This window comes from Syngnathoides biaculeatus, chromosome 22 (genome assembly GCF_019802595.1).
Source record: "Syngnathoides biaculeatus isolate LvHL_M chromosome 22, ASM1980259v1, whole genome shotgun sequence".
In the NCBI taxonomy this organism is placed as follows: Eukaryota; Metazoa; Chordata; class Actinopteri; order Syngnathiformes; family Syngnathidae; genus Syngnathoides; species Syngnathoides biaculeatus.
The window spans coordinates 11,050,291-11,063,698 of NC_084661.1; the positions used below are offsets into that span (position 1 = coordinate 11,050,291).

At 41.5% G+C, this 13,408-nt stretch overlaps 1 protein-coding gene across 1 annotated transcript; it reads right to left on the bottom strand.

Annotated features, from left to right (window-relative positions):
- Positions 1-89: 89 nt before the first annotated feature.
- Positions 90-13,022, bottom strand: polr3e (polymerase (RNA) III (DNA directed) polypeptide E). Its single transcript, XM_061810604.1, has 21 exons — positions 12,696-13,022; positions 11,014-11,107; positions 10,890-10,940; positions 10,175-10,252; positions 9,972-10,087; positions 9,583-9,665; positions 9,220-9,327; positions 9,070-9,119; positions 8,584-8,703; positions 8,430-8,515; positions 8,033-8,077; positions 7,818-7,909; positions 6,749-6,869; positions 6,592-6,673; positions 6,382-6,441; positions 6,115-6,272; positions 5,976-6,037; positions 5,120-5,577; positions 2,681-2,758; positions 1,648-1,770; positions 90-1,546 (listed from the first exon to the last, which is right to left on the bottom strand). The coding sequence occupies exons 2-21, from the start codon at positions 11,050-11,052 to the stop codon at positions 1,490-1,492; spliced, it is 2,067 nt and encodes a 688-aa protein (XP_061666588.1). The 5' UTR covers positions 11,053-11,107; positions 12,696-13,022; the 3' UTR covers positions 90-1,489.
- Between the last annotated feature and the right edge of the window lie 386 nt (positions 13,023-13,408).

Sequence of the window (13,408 nt, forward strand, 5' to 3'; positions counted from 1 at the left end):
TTCTTAAAGGGGGAATTAAGGTAGTTTTTTTTTAATGTTCTCGGGGGTAAAAAAAAAAAAAAAACAGAATTGACACCAAATCACTCAACACTTTCTAACTCTTTTCTGTTCGCACCTCGGTAGTTAGTTGAAGCAAAGCACGTTAGCGGGGATTTACAACCATCACAAGCTGCAAAAAATAAATGTCATGATTGGTGATAACTCGCATTCATTGAAAAAAATAATTTTATTTGCCAGCGTTGAGTTTACAATACGCGTTGTATTATTTCCAGCACTTTTTCCTCCACTTTATTGGAATGTCTACTTTGTGATACTGATTCCAATGTGGACCTTTAATGCTTACCATTTCTAGCTTCTACGTCTTGAACTTAGCAACTCTGAATGTGTCTTAGTGAAAGAAGAGGACAAAGCAATGGTGCTTAATTTCATGCAAAAAATATCCCTGACGCGATACTTGATTTTATGTATATTTGATGCCTGAGGGAATGTTTTTGTCACTGTCTGGTTTCCTAAAGTGTTAATAAATGAATAATACTTTAAATACTTAAAAATAAATAATACTTGGAGCGCCACAAGTTGGTAAATCTTGAATGGAAAAAAAAAAATTATCACTGTTCTGAGACAGCATTCTTTTTGTTTACATTTCTTAGTGTATCAACAAAGTGTATTTATTGAATTAGTGTCACAATTAAAAAGCAAATGTGTTTACGTGAGATTGTACTGCATTATTATTTGCATATTTTCAGCCGGAAGCCACTGAAATATGCATCAATTTTACGATATCCAACCGTAGTTATTAGATGCTAATATTGATCTGCGCTAATACTGTGGCTCTGCTTACCTTTCAGGTTTGACTTGATAGTGCTTTGGTCTCACTCGTCAACATTAGTTTGCTGTGGAACTTTTCCAGACCAGCTAATCAGGTACATGGTTGAAAAACTACACAGACTAAACTGTAAACAAAAATGTAAAAAAGTAAATGTTTTCATTTTTTGTTTTTATTGATCCACAACCGTTATTTTGTACATTTGAGTAAAAAGCAAACAAAACGCAGCAGTGGAAAGTTTTTGTTTCAAGACTTTCTGACCACTACTGTCATCCTGAACACGATTTGGTAGTTGAGTTCAATGAAGTCCGAAATTTGCTCGGGGTTTTAGTCTTCCTTATATTAATGATAAAAGAAAAATTCCCATCACGTGCTTTCAGGATTGAGGCTACTTGTGTCTTTTGGACTATTGCATCCATGACTTTCTTAAAAGATGAACGCAAATTGGCAGCCATCTTGGCTTCAAAAAGGTCCTTTAGAAATCAAACTCCAAAGAAAAAAAAAAGAGGCATTTGTGTTTCGAGCATTTCTCCTTCAATGACCTCTTTTTGCATCGTTCCCAGCGGCAGACGTCGTCGTCGTCGTGACCGGCTCTCACCTCGGCCGCGCTCCCTCGGGACTCTTTGATTGGGTGAGCGTGCCCTTGGGGGCGGGCTGCATGGGTCAGGACTGGATGGTTCCTTTCAGATACCACATGCCGGCATAGCTGCTGCAGCATTCCTGAGGAAAAAAAAAAAAAAAAAAACAACCAAAAAAAAAAGCGCTGTCAATAAATAGAATCCCCATCCCTCCCGTTGCCGGTCAAGGCGCCGGGTGCTCACCTTGAGCAGTCGGTCCAGGTCAGTCTTGGAGACGTCGCCAAACTCCTCGCTGAGCCGGGCTTGCACCGCGCTCCGCCGCACACGGTAAGTTTTGGTGAACATCTCGTACAGCAGGCGGCGGTGCTACCCAACAACACAAAGAGAAACAACTTATGTTTATTATTTACGTTGGAACCATCAACATTTTTAATATGACAAAAAAAAAAAAAAAAGGAGCTGGACAAATTCTGGTGCTCAATGGACAAAGTGGATTTTGAAAGAGGACAGATCTGCCAAGTTGGCCTCTGGATGGGGTTATTAAAAAAAAAAAAAAAGACCGCACTTAACAATACATATACTTTGTCCTATTGTTTAATATTTTATTGTATCTAATCAAGCAAGAATTGCAAAACTCTCTCTCTCTCTCTCTCTCTCTCTCTCTCTCTCTCCATTTTATCAATAGCCAATTATTTAATAAATAAAAAACAATTTTGGGGGGGGGGGGAATTCCTCAATTTTGACAAAGCCCCCGATCATTTGTCGATTAGGTGTAAAAAAACAAAATGAAATGTCAATGTAAAATAGATTGTCATACATGAATTAAAATTTTCATTTCATTATTTATAATTACATTTGAATAAAATATTGAGAATATTAAAAAATGTTACATTATTATTTCGATTTAAAATGTTCATGTTAATGATTAACCAACTGTTCAAAAACTGAATAAATATATTTAACCAATTTGAGGAGTAGTATTAGCAAAGTCGTTCCATTTCAGTACTCTCGGCATAGTCCCACCCACACCAACATAAATTCATGAAAAATGTATTGAGACAAGATCATCATCTCAATACACTACTTGTTATGACTTTTTTTTTTTTTTTAAATGTACAATACATGCGTCAGATCAATAAATGTCGTCAAACAACAATACACATAATATACACAATATAACAACAACAACATGGAGACAACCAGGGGATTTTTTTGTTGTGTGTGTTTTGCAATTCTTTTTTCAAAAATTTTGGTGGTGGTTCGGGGGTGCAATTACCTTGTCGAAGTCCTCTCCTGTCTCCCACAAGCCGAACACCTTTTGCTCGTCGGCAGACGCCGTGGTCAGAGCGGGGAACTACATTTAGAGGAGGAAACGACAGTTCAGTTTTGGGCCAGGCATCCTTGCTTTTCTGTCCACGATCAATCGCTCTCTCTCCAAATTCATTTCAGTTTGCATCTTCTCGAAGGGAAACTATTTAAGAAAAACAAAACTGATAGTTAAAATATCCCACACATATTTGAACTGTTCATAGCGACTCCTGTTTATGTAGTACGTGTGTACACAACCGGATATTTTCACATGCATGTTGTCACTCAGGCCGATGTTCGTAAATATTGTTCCACTTAAGATGCATCAAATACCCAATCAGGCTATTAAATTGAAATAACTTTCATACAATGATTAAATAATTTGGTTTGTACCCCAAAACAAAAAAAGTGAAAACTCGCCACCTCAAAGCAAAAATGCCAATGTCATGTTTCCAGGTTTGGTTTCTTGACTATTTTTGTCACCGGTCAACCAGAAGGCAGGTCGACTGGTTCCAGGTCCGCTACCTGCCAGTTTAACGACTCTTTCAGACGTAATAAGATTAGCGCCGACGGTAATCCGCGTTTGCCTAGTCAATGGGGTGAACGTCTATTGCCCCCGCCGCTCCCCAGCGGCAGTCCACGTCCAATCCTCTCAAGGATGCAGTCGGGATCAGACTTAACCCAGAGATCGTCAGACTGTCACGCCCACCGATGCCAAAATCTACAATAAACTGCAGTGCAGTCAAAGCACAACCTGGATCAAGATGATCATCTGCAAGGTTCAAAGTCAAACATCTAATAGCACGGTGACAATATCAAGAAGAAAATTTGAACTCATCACTAACTACTCTTTACTTTGATAGGTTAACCACTAATCACATTAGGTAACGAAAAAAAAATAAAAAGTTAGTTTACAGGTTACACGCTGGTGAGCAAATATGATTACGCCCGCGTTATCGACGACAGTTTCCGTTTGTTTACCAAATACCGTTCTGCTGAGGTTGCCCAATAAAGTTCCCTTTAAATGGGAAATCCACTGGTTTGCATTAACAATGTATCCAATAGGTCATATGATATGTACTCTATTTTGACAATGTGATGTTAAATCCTCTCTCACTTAATAGTGTTTTGAGAAGATTTTTTATCGACAATTACTCATTTTCAGGGGGCGCTGCCATTTTCGCGAGTCACAAGACCTGCGTGCGCAGATGCGACGTGTACCGTGCTTCAACAATGGCTCGATTACATGGGACACCATTAATGCCCAGCCCGAGAGAGTGAGTTTATTGGTAGAAGGATGCTGAGGATGGAGCGTCCAGGCAAAAGAGCAAGAGGAAGACCAAAGAAAAGGTTGATGGATGTTGTGAGGGAGGACGAGAGGACAGTGGGTGTTAGAGAGGAGGATGCACGAGATAGGCTTAAATGGAAAAAGATGACACATTGTGGCGGCAAGCCGAAAGGAAAACAAGAAGAGGATCCTCGCCTGATTAAGAGAAAGCAGTATCGGTTGATCGGGAAGACCGAGGAATACTTCCATACACAGCCGTGACCGGCACCACTGTTATTAGTATTATTAGTATTCCTCCATCTTCCTGATCAACCGATACTGCGATTTCTTCATCAGACGAGGATAAATCTGAGAAATCAGCACTGGGCATAAATGGTGTCCCATGTAATCGAGCATTTGTTGCGGCACCGTGCACATCAGTCATGTGACTTGCGAAAATGGCAGTGGCCTTAAAAATTTCATAATTGTCGATAAAAATCTTCTCCAAACAGTATTGATATTGACATATTGTCAAAATAGAGTACATATTACATGACCTATTGGATACAAACCAGTGGATTTCCCCTTTAAGTTACCGGTCTCCTTAGAAGAGGCATTATGGTTTTACTCGGGTGAGACAAAACGGTTCTACTCGTTCGGAAATACGCTAAGGTGACCAATTGCAGTTCCACTTAAGTTACCAAATGTGCCTGTGCTTAGGTTAGTGGTTTGGCTTCAGTTCGTGAATACGGTTCCACTTGGGTTAGAGAATCTGGTTCCGCTTATGTTACCAAATATACTTCTGTGCAGTTCCACCTAAATTACTGAATAAGGTTTGGCTAAGGTTACAAAATATGGTTGTCCTCAGGTTAGCCAATACAGTTCCGCACGGCTACAGAAAATGGTTCTTTGCTAAAACTCTTCGCTGAAACTGGGACAATACTGTGCGTGTTCAAATAGCTGCTTTGGCTTTCAAGTATTAAGATAATTAGATGTGGGGGAGGGGGGTGGGCGACAACTGGTGGTTTCCCTTCAGACACTGGCTGTCAATTTTGGCTTGAGGAAAGTAAGATGAAAAGTAAGATGATTTTCAGCCTTCAAAATAAAATCTGTCAGCCAAAGGAGGGCATAAAAACTCACAGGCACCATGATCTGTTTGCAGCGGCTGAGCAGCGCGGCGTCCTGAAGCATGTGGTCCGACACGGGTCCGAAGGGGGTGTGCCCGGCCGGAATGGAGGCCAGGTGAAGGCTGAAGAGCCTCTTGAGCTCATTCAGCGTCAGCACTGGATTGTTCCCGAAGGTTTTTGTCACAAAGTCCAGCAGCTCCGGGGAGGGCACGTTGGAGGGGCTGCCGCCGTTGGCGTGACCCGCGCCGGGGTAGCCGTTGAGGGAACCGTTGGGAATGCCCGACGACGACGGCAGTGGAGGGGAAACGTCCATGGGTTCGGTCTCACCGTCGCTGAGGGGCTCCTGTTTGATGCGGACCTTGGCGCTTCCTGCTCGCTTGGCGTTCAGATCCATTTGGAGAGCAGCCTGCTTCTCCTGAGCGCGATCCTGGGCCAACTTCAGACGCTGCTCGCCGCTGATGTGGACCGGCTCTAACGGACCACATAAGTACTTCAATAATAAATAAAACACTGTGTGGCTTTAATTATTATAATTATTATTATTAGTCCCTGAACATCGCTGGTATTTAAATCACTGCAACAAAATACCCATTTGTCGGGGGCGGGGGTTTAAATGATGACCATTACTGGCATTTTCATTATTAAGGGCTTAGTATGGAAAAGATATTCAAAGCTAAATCTCCTTTTTGGTGCTTTAATTATTATTACAACATATACCTGTGCAATAATGAATGATATTCTCTGAGCATTGCCGTTCCTATGAGAATAACTGAGGTATAGTATTACATTTCTGAGGATTTCATTATTTTTCCAACTTCCAATGATAGAAGACATCACATTTGTTGTAGTAGCGTCATCTCATTACGTACCAGGTAGCAGAGAATTCTTTGGCAAGAAGTCCTCTTTCGAAAAGTTGAAGACTTTTTCCAACCTACAAAGGCAAAGACAAAAAAAATAATTATTATTAACAGCTCAAATTCCATTTCTTCGGCAAAAACCTTGACCCACTTGCTCTGGATGCCCAGCCACAGCATTTGCTGCCGCTGGGCCACGTCGGCGTGTTTCTTGACGAAGTCCACGTCGGCGGGCAGCAGGAACTCCCAGCCGCGGTTGACTCGCGGCACCGCCACCTGCTCCAAGAAGTCCTTCACGTCCTCCGGGGGAAGCTGCACAGAGAGGAAGCACTCGGTTACGTTTCCCTCAATGAGCCTTTTCTGGTTTGTTACGTTCTTTTCACTGTCGCAACTCAATAGCAACTATGTGACAGAAACTCACTTTGATCATGGCTGTCACTTCCTTTCTCATCAGGGAACGTTCCAGAGTGTACCGCCACATCTGGACAATAGAAGATATGGGTGAGGGTTTAGCTTAGTTTATGAAGAGACTCATACAGTTTTTTTCTTGCAACTACAGTACATATGTTTTAAAAAAAAAAACATTCTGACGCTGCAAAAAAATCCAATGATTTCCTTCGCTTGTGCTCACCACAAAGTCTCGCCCCCGACACAGCACATCAGCCGGGACGCCGCTGTGAGGACTGCACGTGTTCTTGGGGTACAGAACATCGCTGCAGTGACAAAACACAAAAGCATTACACCGAGCCCGATGCGAGCGTTTCACCAGGAGGAGCTGAGCCTCGCACCTCTTCACCACCCAGTTGCCCTGGACGAGCAGCGCCACCTGCTGGATGCAGCGCAGCACCGAGACGGAGTCGCTGCCTGAGGCCAGCAGGCCCATCAGGCTGGCGAACTGGATCACCTTGACTGCAGAGACACATACAGACAGAGATGCCGTCTCATCCCACAGTGTGTGAATTGTTATGGTGCAGGTCTACCTAAAGTTCTAGCACGAGGTATTCAGTTTTTCCTCTAAAGGTTTTTTTTTTTTTTTAGGGGGGGGGGGGTTGAAGGGAGTATAACGGAGTACCTTGGCTTTTGTTGTGATTTAATATTATGATATGAAGTGAAATTTAAGCATCTGCTTTACATTCATTTCCAGACTCTTCTCCCAAAGTCACAATTTCAATCTTATTTCTAGTAGCAACATCAATGATTCCCCTCTGACGACACCAAACTAAAATTCCTTCTGTGAGTCCATATTTGGTGTCCTTCAGTACCAAAATGTACTTACTCATTGAGTGCCCATTACTCATATTTTTGACTGTTTTCTTGTATGCTATTGAATTACCTTAAATTTAACATTTTCCAAATTAAAATTTGAATCTGAGTCAACAACACAAATATCAAAATGGGATAACATTATTTCTTAATCAAATATTTGCAGACATGCCAGCGGTTGGCACACTTTTGTCCATTGAAAACATACAGATGGGCCAAATCATTTGTAAATGAACGAAAAAAAAAACAACACATTTAATACATCGTAAATGTATATTGGAAATATATAGTTAGAATTCATATAGAAAATAAGTCCTATTTATACTTAGCACTGTGATCAAATCATAACTTAATTATGTTAAAAAACAAAATTAATGGCATATAAACATTTGATTATTTACATTAGTTACAATAAACCAACCAAGAAATAATAAAATGAGTACAACATTTTTTTAATTGAATAAATCCCAGTTTTAGAAATAAAACAGCTAAAATACTCCTAAATACAAACTATTTTTTTTTCGTAGCGATAATTCCAGTGGGAGGGATAAAAGTGCAACTTCTTGCATATCGTTATTAACGTCGTTAGCTCACCGTTCTTCATCAGCGTCTTGATCTGTTCCCCAAGCGGCAGCGTCCGCAGCTGGGCCATGGAGAGCACGTTGCTCGGGCCGACGGGCTTTACGCTACGACGCAGGGGGCGAGGAAAAAAAAAAAAAAAAAAAAAAAAAGATGACAAATGTAGTGACACTTAGCGACCTGTTAATGAAAATGTGTCAAAACCACGGTGATAAGAGGTGAATACTTACAACTTTTCTTCTGCCAGAGGCGGCATCAGCATAGTGAGGTACTCCCTGCCAAGACAAAGTGTTTCCATTAATAACATAACACAAATAAGACACAAAAATAATCATTGCAATGCCTTTATTAGGCAAAATACAGTAATGAATTTGATCAAACGTGATAGAGTAATCTAAACAAATCTTATCTTCAAACAAATGGGTTGTATTAATTTAGTTAAAAAAAAGAAAAAAAAATACACTAAATAAGCCAATCCAATAAATCCCATGTACTGTACATATTTTACCAACCCTGTAAAAGTATGGCACTAATTGAGTAAATAAAATGCCCGAGGACCACAATTTTTACGATATTCCATCTCTAACAAGGATGTGTACGATGTAAGAGATGCATTCAAGGACTCACTTGGGCGTTTTAACGAGCTCAGAGTTGTCGCTGGTGTCTACACGCTGACAGAACAAATATTGCCTCTCGTGTTCAGAACGCCCATCCTGCGAGGAAACAAAAAGGCGGACTGACATTATTAGCGACGGTCACAGCACTCGCCGCGACGCGTTACCTTGATGCCGTGGTACTGCAGGTGGATCCAGGGCTCCTCAGCCTGCTTCTTCTGGAGGAACTCGTACGACTGGATCCTCCTCTGACGCGCCTGCTCCGACTCGGGCCGGGCAAACCTCACCTGCGGGCGCGGGAAGAACCCCAGAAGATGTGACGTTGCGACTTGTTTAGCTTGAGTGGAGGGGTTTTTCCTGAAAATAAATTTTAGAAGCAGCCTCCTCTGCCTACTTTTTCCAAATCTTTCCAGATCTCCCCAAAATGCAGTAGGGCCACACTTAGTTGAGTTACTTTGATTCTAACTGTAAAACATTCCTTTTTGTTCCACTTCATTAACTATCAAACAGAAATCATGTATTTTTATTTAGCATGATAAAAAACATATGATACAATAAAAATAAATGCTTGTAAATGTTTGCGGCGTGTAAATGTTCAGAACCGTGCCACCTCCGCCTCAATTTGACCCGGGAAAAAAAAACATAGTGCCCACCGAAATGGCCTTGGCTTCCTCCTCTCCTTCGTCCTGGGACGAGTCACCACCTGTGTGGAAGCATAGAACCGTCAGATGGATCAAATATACCAAATGAAAGAAGAAGAAAAAACACGGGGGGCGGGGGAAAAGACTTGAAAAAAAAAGCACCTTCGTTGGCCGCCTCTCGCTCCCTGGTTTTGTTGTCGGCCTTGTCCAGGTAAACAAAGCTGGGCCTCATCTGAAGGATTCCGGTCAGCGGAGTCACATGGAGTTCACCTGTGTACAACATGAGAAAATAAAATGAATAAATAACAATTTGGATGATTTTTTTTTTTAAACTGAAATTCAATAAACTTTTAAGCTTTTCCAATAATAAAATCAAACCCATTATTTGACTTAAGCGGATAAAACTAAATGGTTTGATGCTGTTGAAAAGAAAAAAAAAAAAGGAAATTATTGGTGGTAGATGACCACAATGTATTTTTTTATCACACATTGCAGTTTTTCAAGAAAAACCCCAAAAGTCTCGACCTTTCCTGAAGATGGCAGCAGCATATCGGGAGGTGTTGGTGGTGGCCTGGATGGACGAGAAGGTCTGATTGTCCATCATTTTCCTGCGCAGATGACATCACCCATCAGTGTCACTTTTAACAACCCCTCCAGCCCCCCAGAGTTTTGAAATTATGAATCTCTTCATACCTACGAGCAATTTAGAGTTTTCAAATCAATCTACAGCCACCGGTAGGTTGAATGAAAAATCAAGAGGAAAGCAGAGCACACGGAAGGTTTTGGAAGGGCACTGAAGACAGCTTTTCCAACATAACACAATCAAGTGCCAAATGTGGCTCAATCAGGACGTTCCGTTCAGACACAATGACTCAAAAAGTTCTCTAACGGTCGTGTTTAGCCGCTGAACGTACACGGAGTAGGTGTTGTTCTCCTCGTAGCCGGTGCCGTCCACGTTCAGCGCTATCTGTTCGCCCTTGCTGCGACAGTAGTTGGGGCTCTTGGTGTCCATGGCCATCTGCAGCTCCACCTAGCGACAAAGACGGCGTCGCCATTAACACACCCCGAAATCGTTTTCAAATCAAGTAAGAGAGAGCATTAAAGGTCTCCTGGTTACCCGTTGTTGCTTGGGTTTGATCTTGGCGGCCAAAAGGTTGACGTCGTCGTAGGTCATGGTGGACGGTCGCACGGGGTACTGCAACAGGTGAATTATGAGTGACAGCTAGGGCGTCCCATAATTGTCATTTCCCAGGTAACACACACTTAACAATAAGATAAGACTGAAAGACGAAGGAGGTGTGGTGTAAAATGTTCAATCCATGAACTTTACATTTTAATGTTCAACTGTCAGAACATTTTCAATGTTCATTTTGTTATTGGCATGTTTAATATATGCTTTGACAAATTGGATTTTTCTTTCCAAGAAGGTTAGGTAACATTTTCACTCCATTATCTGTACATTATTTGAAGTAGAGGCCCTGTAGCTCAGTGGTTAGAGCACTGGTTTGATAAACCAGGGGTTGTGGGTTCGTATCCCACTGGGGCCTCCACTCCCTGAGAAGGGTTGCGTCAGGAAGGGCATCCGGCGTAAAAATTGTGCCAAACATATGTGCGTTCATCTGAGATGACACGCTGTGGCGACCCCGAAAGGGACAAGCTGAAAGAAACTTACTTACTATCTGTACATTATTTGAAGTAAAAGACATTTTTTTTATTATTTCAGTGGATGTTCATGCAAGATATTTCTCGGGAGAAAATGATTTGAACTATTGAGATTTCATTTTTAGGTCATATCACCCAACCCCAGTGACAAGTCGTTTGAAAACACCCACCTGGAGTAGATAAAGCTTCTCTGCAAGGCTTTTGGCAAGATAGACGTCAATCTGGGGGTGCAAAAAGTGATCAGTGATGATTGGTTCAGTAGCAAGAATCTTTAATCATCCCGTGAGCGCATACCTCCTCTATGATGGGGTCGTCGTCATCCCCGCTGGCCATATTTTAGAAAGCAGAATAAGCAGGGGAAGGGAGGTGATGGAAGATGAATGCAACCCTATTCAAAAGAGACAAATAATGCACTCACACTTTTGTCAAAATACCCCAAGGATCAAGAATTATAGCCATATGGGCACATTTATTCAGCACATTGCTTGCTATGGTTGAATTGGCTCGTTTTAGGTGCGTGATCTGTCTCATGCAGCATGCTAGCTAGCCCTCATTCCATCGTGTCCCATACACAACTAGGTTCACAGTGAGCCCAGCTTTCGCTAGCTTGGCAACCAGCGGGCTGGCTCTTCACAGCTCGTTTTTGCAGCCTGCTGCTCTTTCCGCCCGTGGAGTGACAGGGGGGAAAAAAGCAAGTGAACAACATAATGAAGAAATGTTTGTTGGGCATGGACACATCGCCCAAAAAAAAAAAAAAAAAGCTTCTCTTTCAGACTTCACAGAACAATCACGAGTCATTCATAGAAGCTAACACTGTTCTTGCAATTGCAGCGCACACCCATGGACTTATTTGCATTATCACTTAGGAAGGCTGAGAAATGAAGTACATCTCGTTGTGATCTTTGGTTCGTCCCATCATTGGTTGCACAGTGATTGTATCGCATGCAGAATTTCATCACAAACAGAAGTACAGAAGACAAAGAAGCCTACAGAAGTACTGTTCAGTAGTGGTATAGAGCAAGAACTTCGTCTGCTCTGCCCTAGTGGTTCTTTTGCTCCCTCATTAAGCTGTCTGCCAAGTTATTGGTTGACAAACTCTGTATGGGAAGGTTATGTTATCTGGGGCACACTGTGTGAATGTGCAGAAGAGCTTGCACACAGATTTATAAATAAATGGATGATTATTCAATTTCATACTTTATGGGTGTCCAGGCACTGTAGAGACCCAACTGCTTGCATACAAACATTTTTTTTAAATCACTTTTCCATGAAATGATCCTTGTAAACAAAGGCAATACAGCTTTGATTGTACTTTTTCCACTTATCTGTGAGCAGTAGCAACACAATGTTTTGACCACAAAAGAATCAATTTCAGTTCGTTTTAAAGGTTCATTTCAATGTTTAATGTCCGATCACAACATTCACGCGATGACTCAGTGCAAGAAAGCAGGTAAACACAGACAATGGTGAGGTAAAAACAGGTGATGCAAGACCGTGAAATCGAATTCCAATGACTTTTCTAGCTGTAAACACATCGAAACAAACTAACTCACAACAGCAAGTAGCAATAACTATTGATTCCAGTGCCATTTTTCATCTATTATTCCTGAACACATTCCTCTTTCGAAGTGTGTTAGCACGTTAGCAAAACACAACAAATTGTGTCAGGCTGGCCTGCGCGAAACTTAGCTCAACGAGCAAATAATTCCTCCATTTAACACAGCGGGGGCATTTTAAAATGAGCTGTACTGCTCCCACGAGAACGACAACACGGTTTAATAGCCCACGTAAACGTGACGAAGTTTGCTAACGCTGGAGTGGCCGGTGGTTAGCAACTTTAGCCTAGCTAGCTTTGATGCACACATGCCGGTTAAAAAAAAAAAAAAAAAAAAAAAAAACACTCGACGAGCGGACGGGGCCTGGTTCCAAGTGAAAAAGATCCATGGAGAAAATCGTGGCAGTATCGCGCACTTTACCTGCACAGGTAGCCGGGTGTGGAGGCTATCTCATCGGCGTGACATCGGGCTGGGAAAGCGAGCGACGCAGTAGAAGATGTTCGAACACACGTGAAGTGAGCACCATGTTGACTCGGATCCACGTGTGTGGGGAGCGAGGCCGAGCCCAGAATGCACAGCGAGTCTTTAATGCTGATTCATTATTTGATTTTTTTTTTGTTATAGTTTATCGTCCTGGTGAAGACGAGTTGTTGCCCCTTAACGTTTGTGGTCTGGAGGGGTAAAATGAATATCTGGAGGATTCAGAATGTAAAAGCGATGGACTCGAACCCTGGTTCCGGAATGAGTGGCAATTTAATGCAGCGTTTTGGACCGCTAGGCCATACTGCAATAAACGTTGTTTTTCCCATGTTGTTTTTAAGAATAAAATAAAGCTCCTCTATCCGTTAAAATAATTTGAAAATTTTACACAATTAATCTAACAAAGAAATTGAGCAATCTTTTAATAAGGTGTTGCAATGGATTTCGCAATCCCTTATTAAAGAATTTGTATATTTCTTATATTTGTTCTATATGTATATGTGTATATTTCTATACTATGTATATTTCCATATTATTATATATTTTTATATTCCTACATTTCTTTGCAATAAAATTGATTGCTTTTTTATAAACTCTGGTGCAATTAGTGCAAATAACATTTATTATTGCCAAATTTTTTGGGGAAAAGAAAT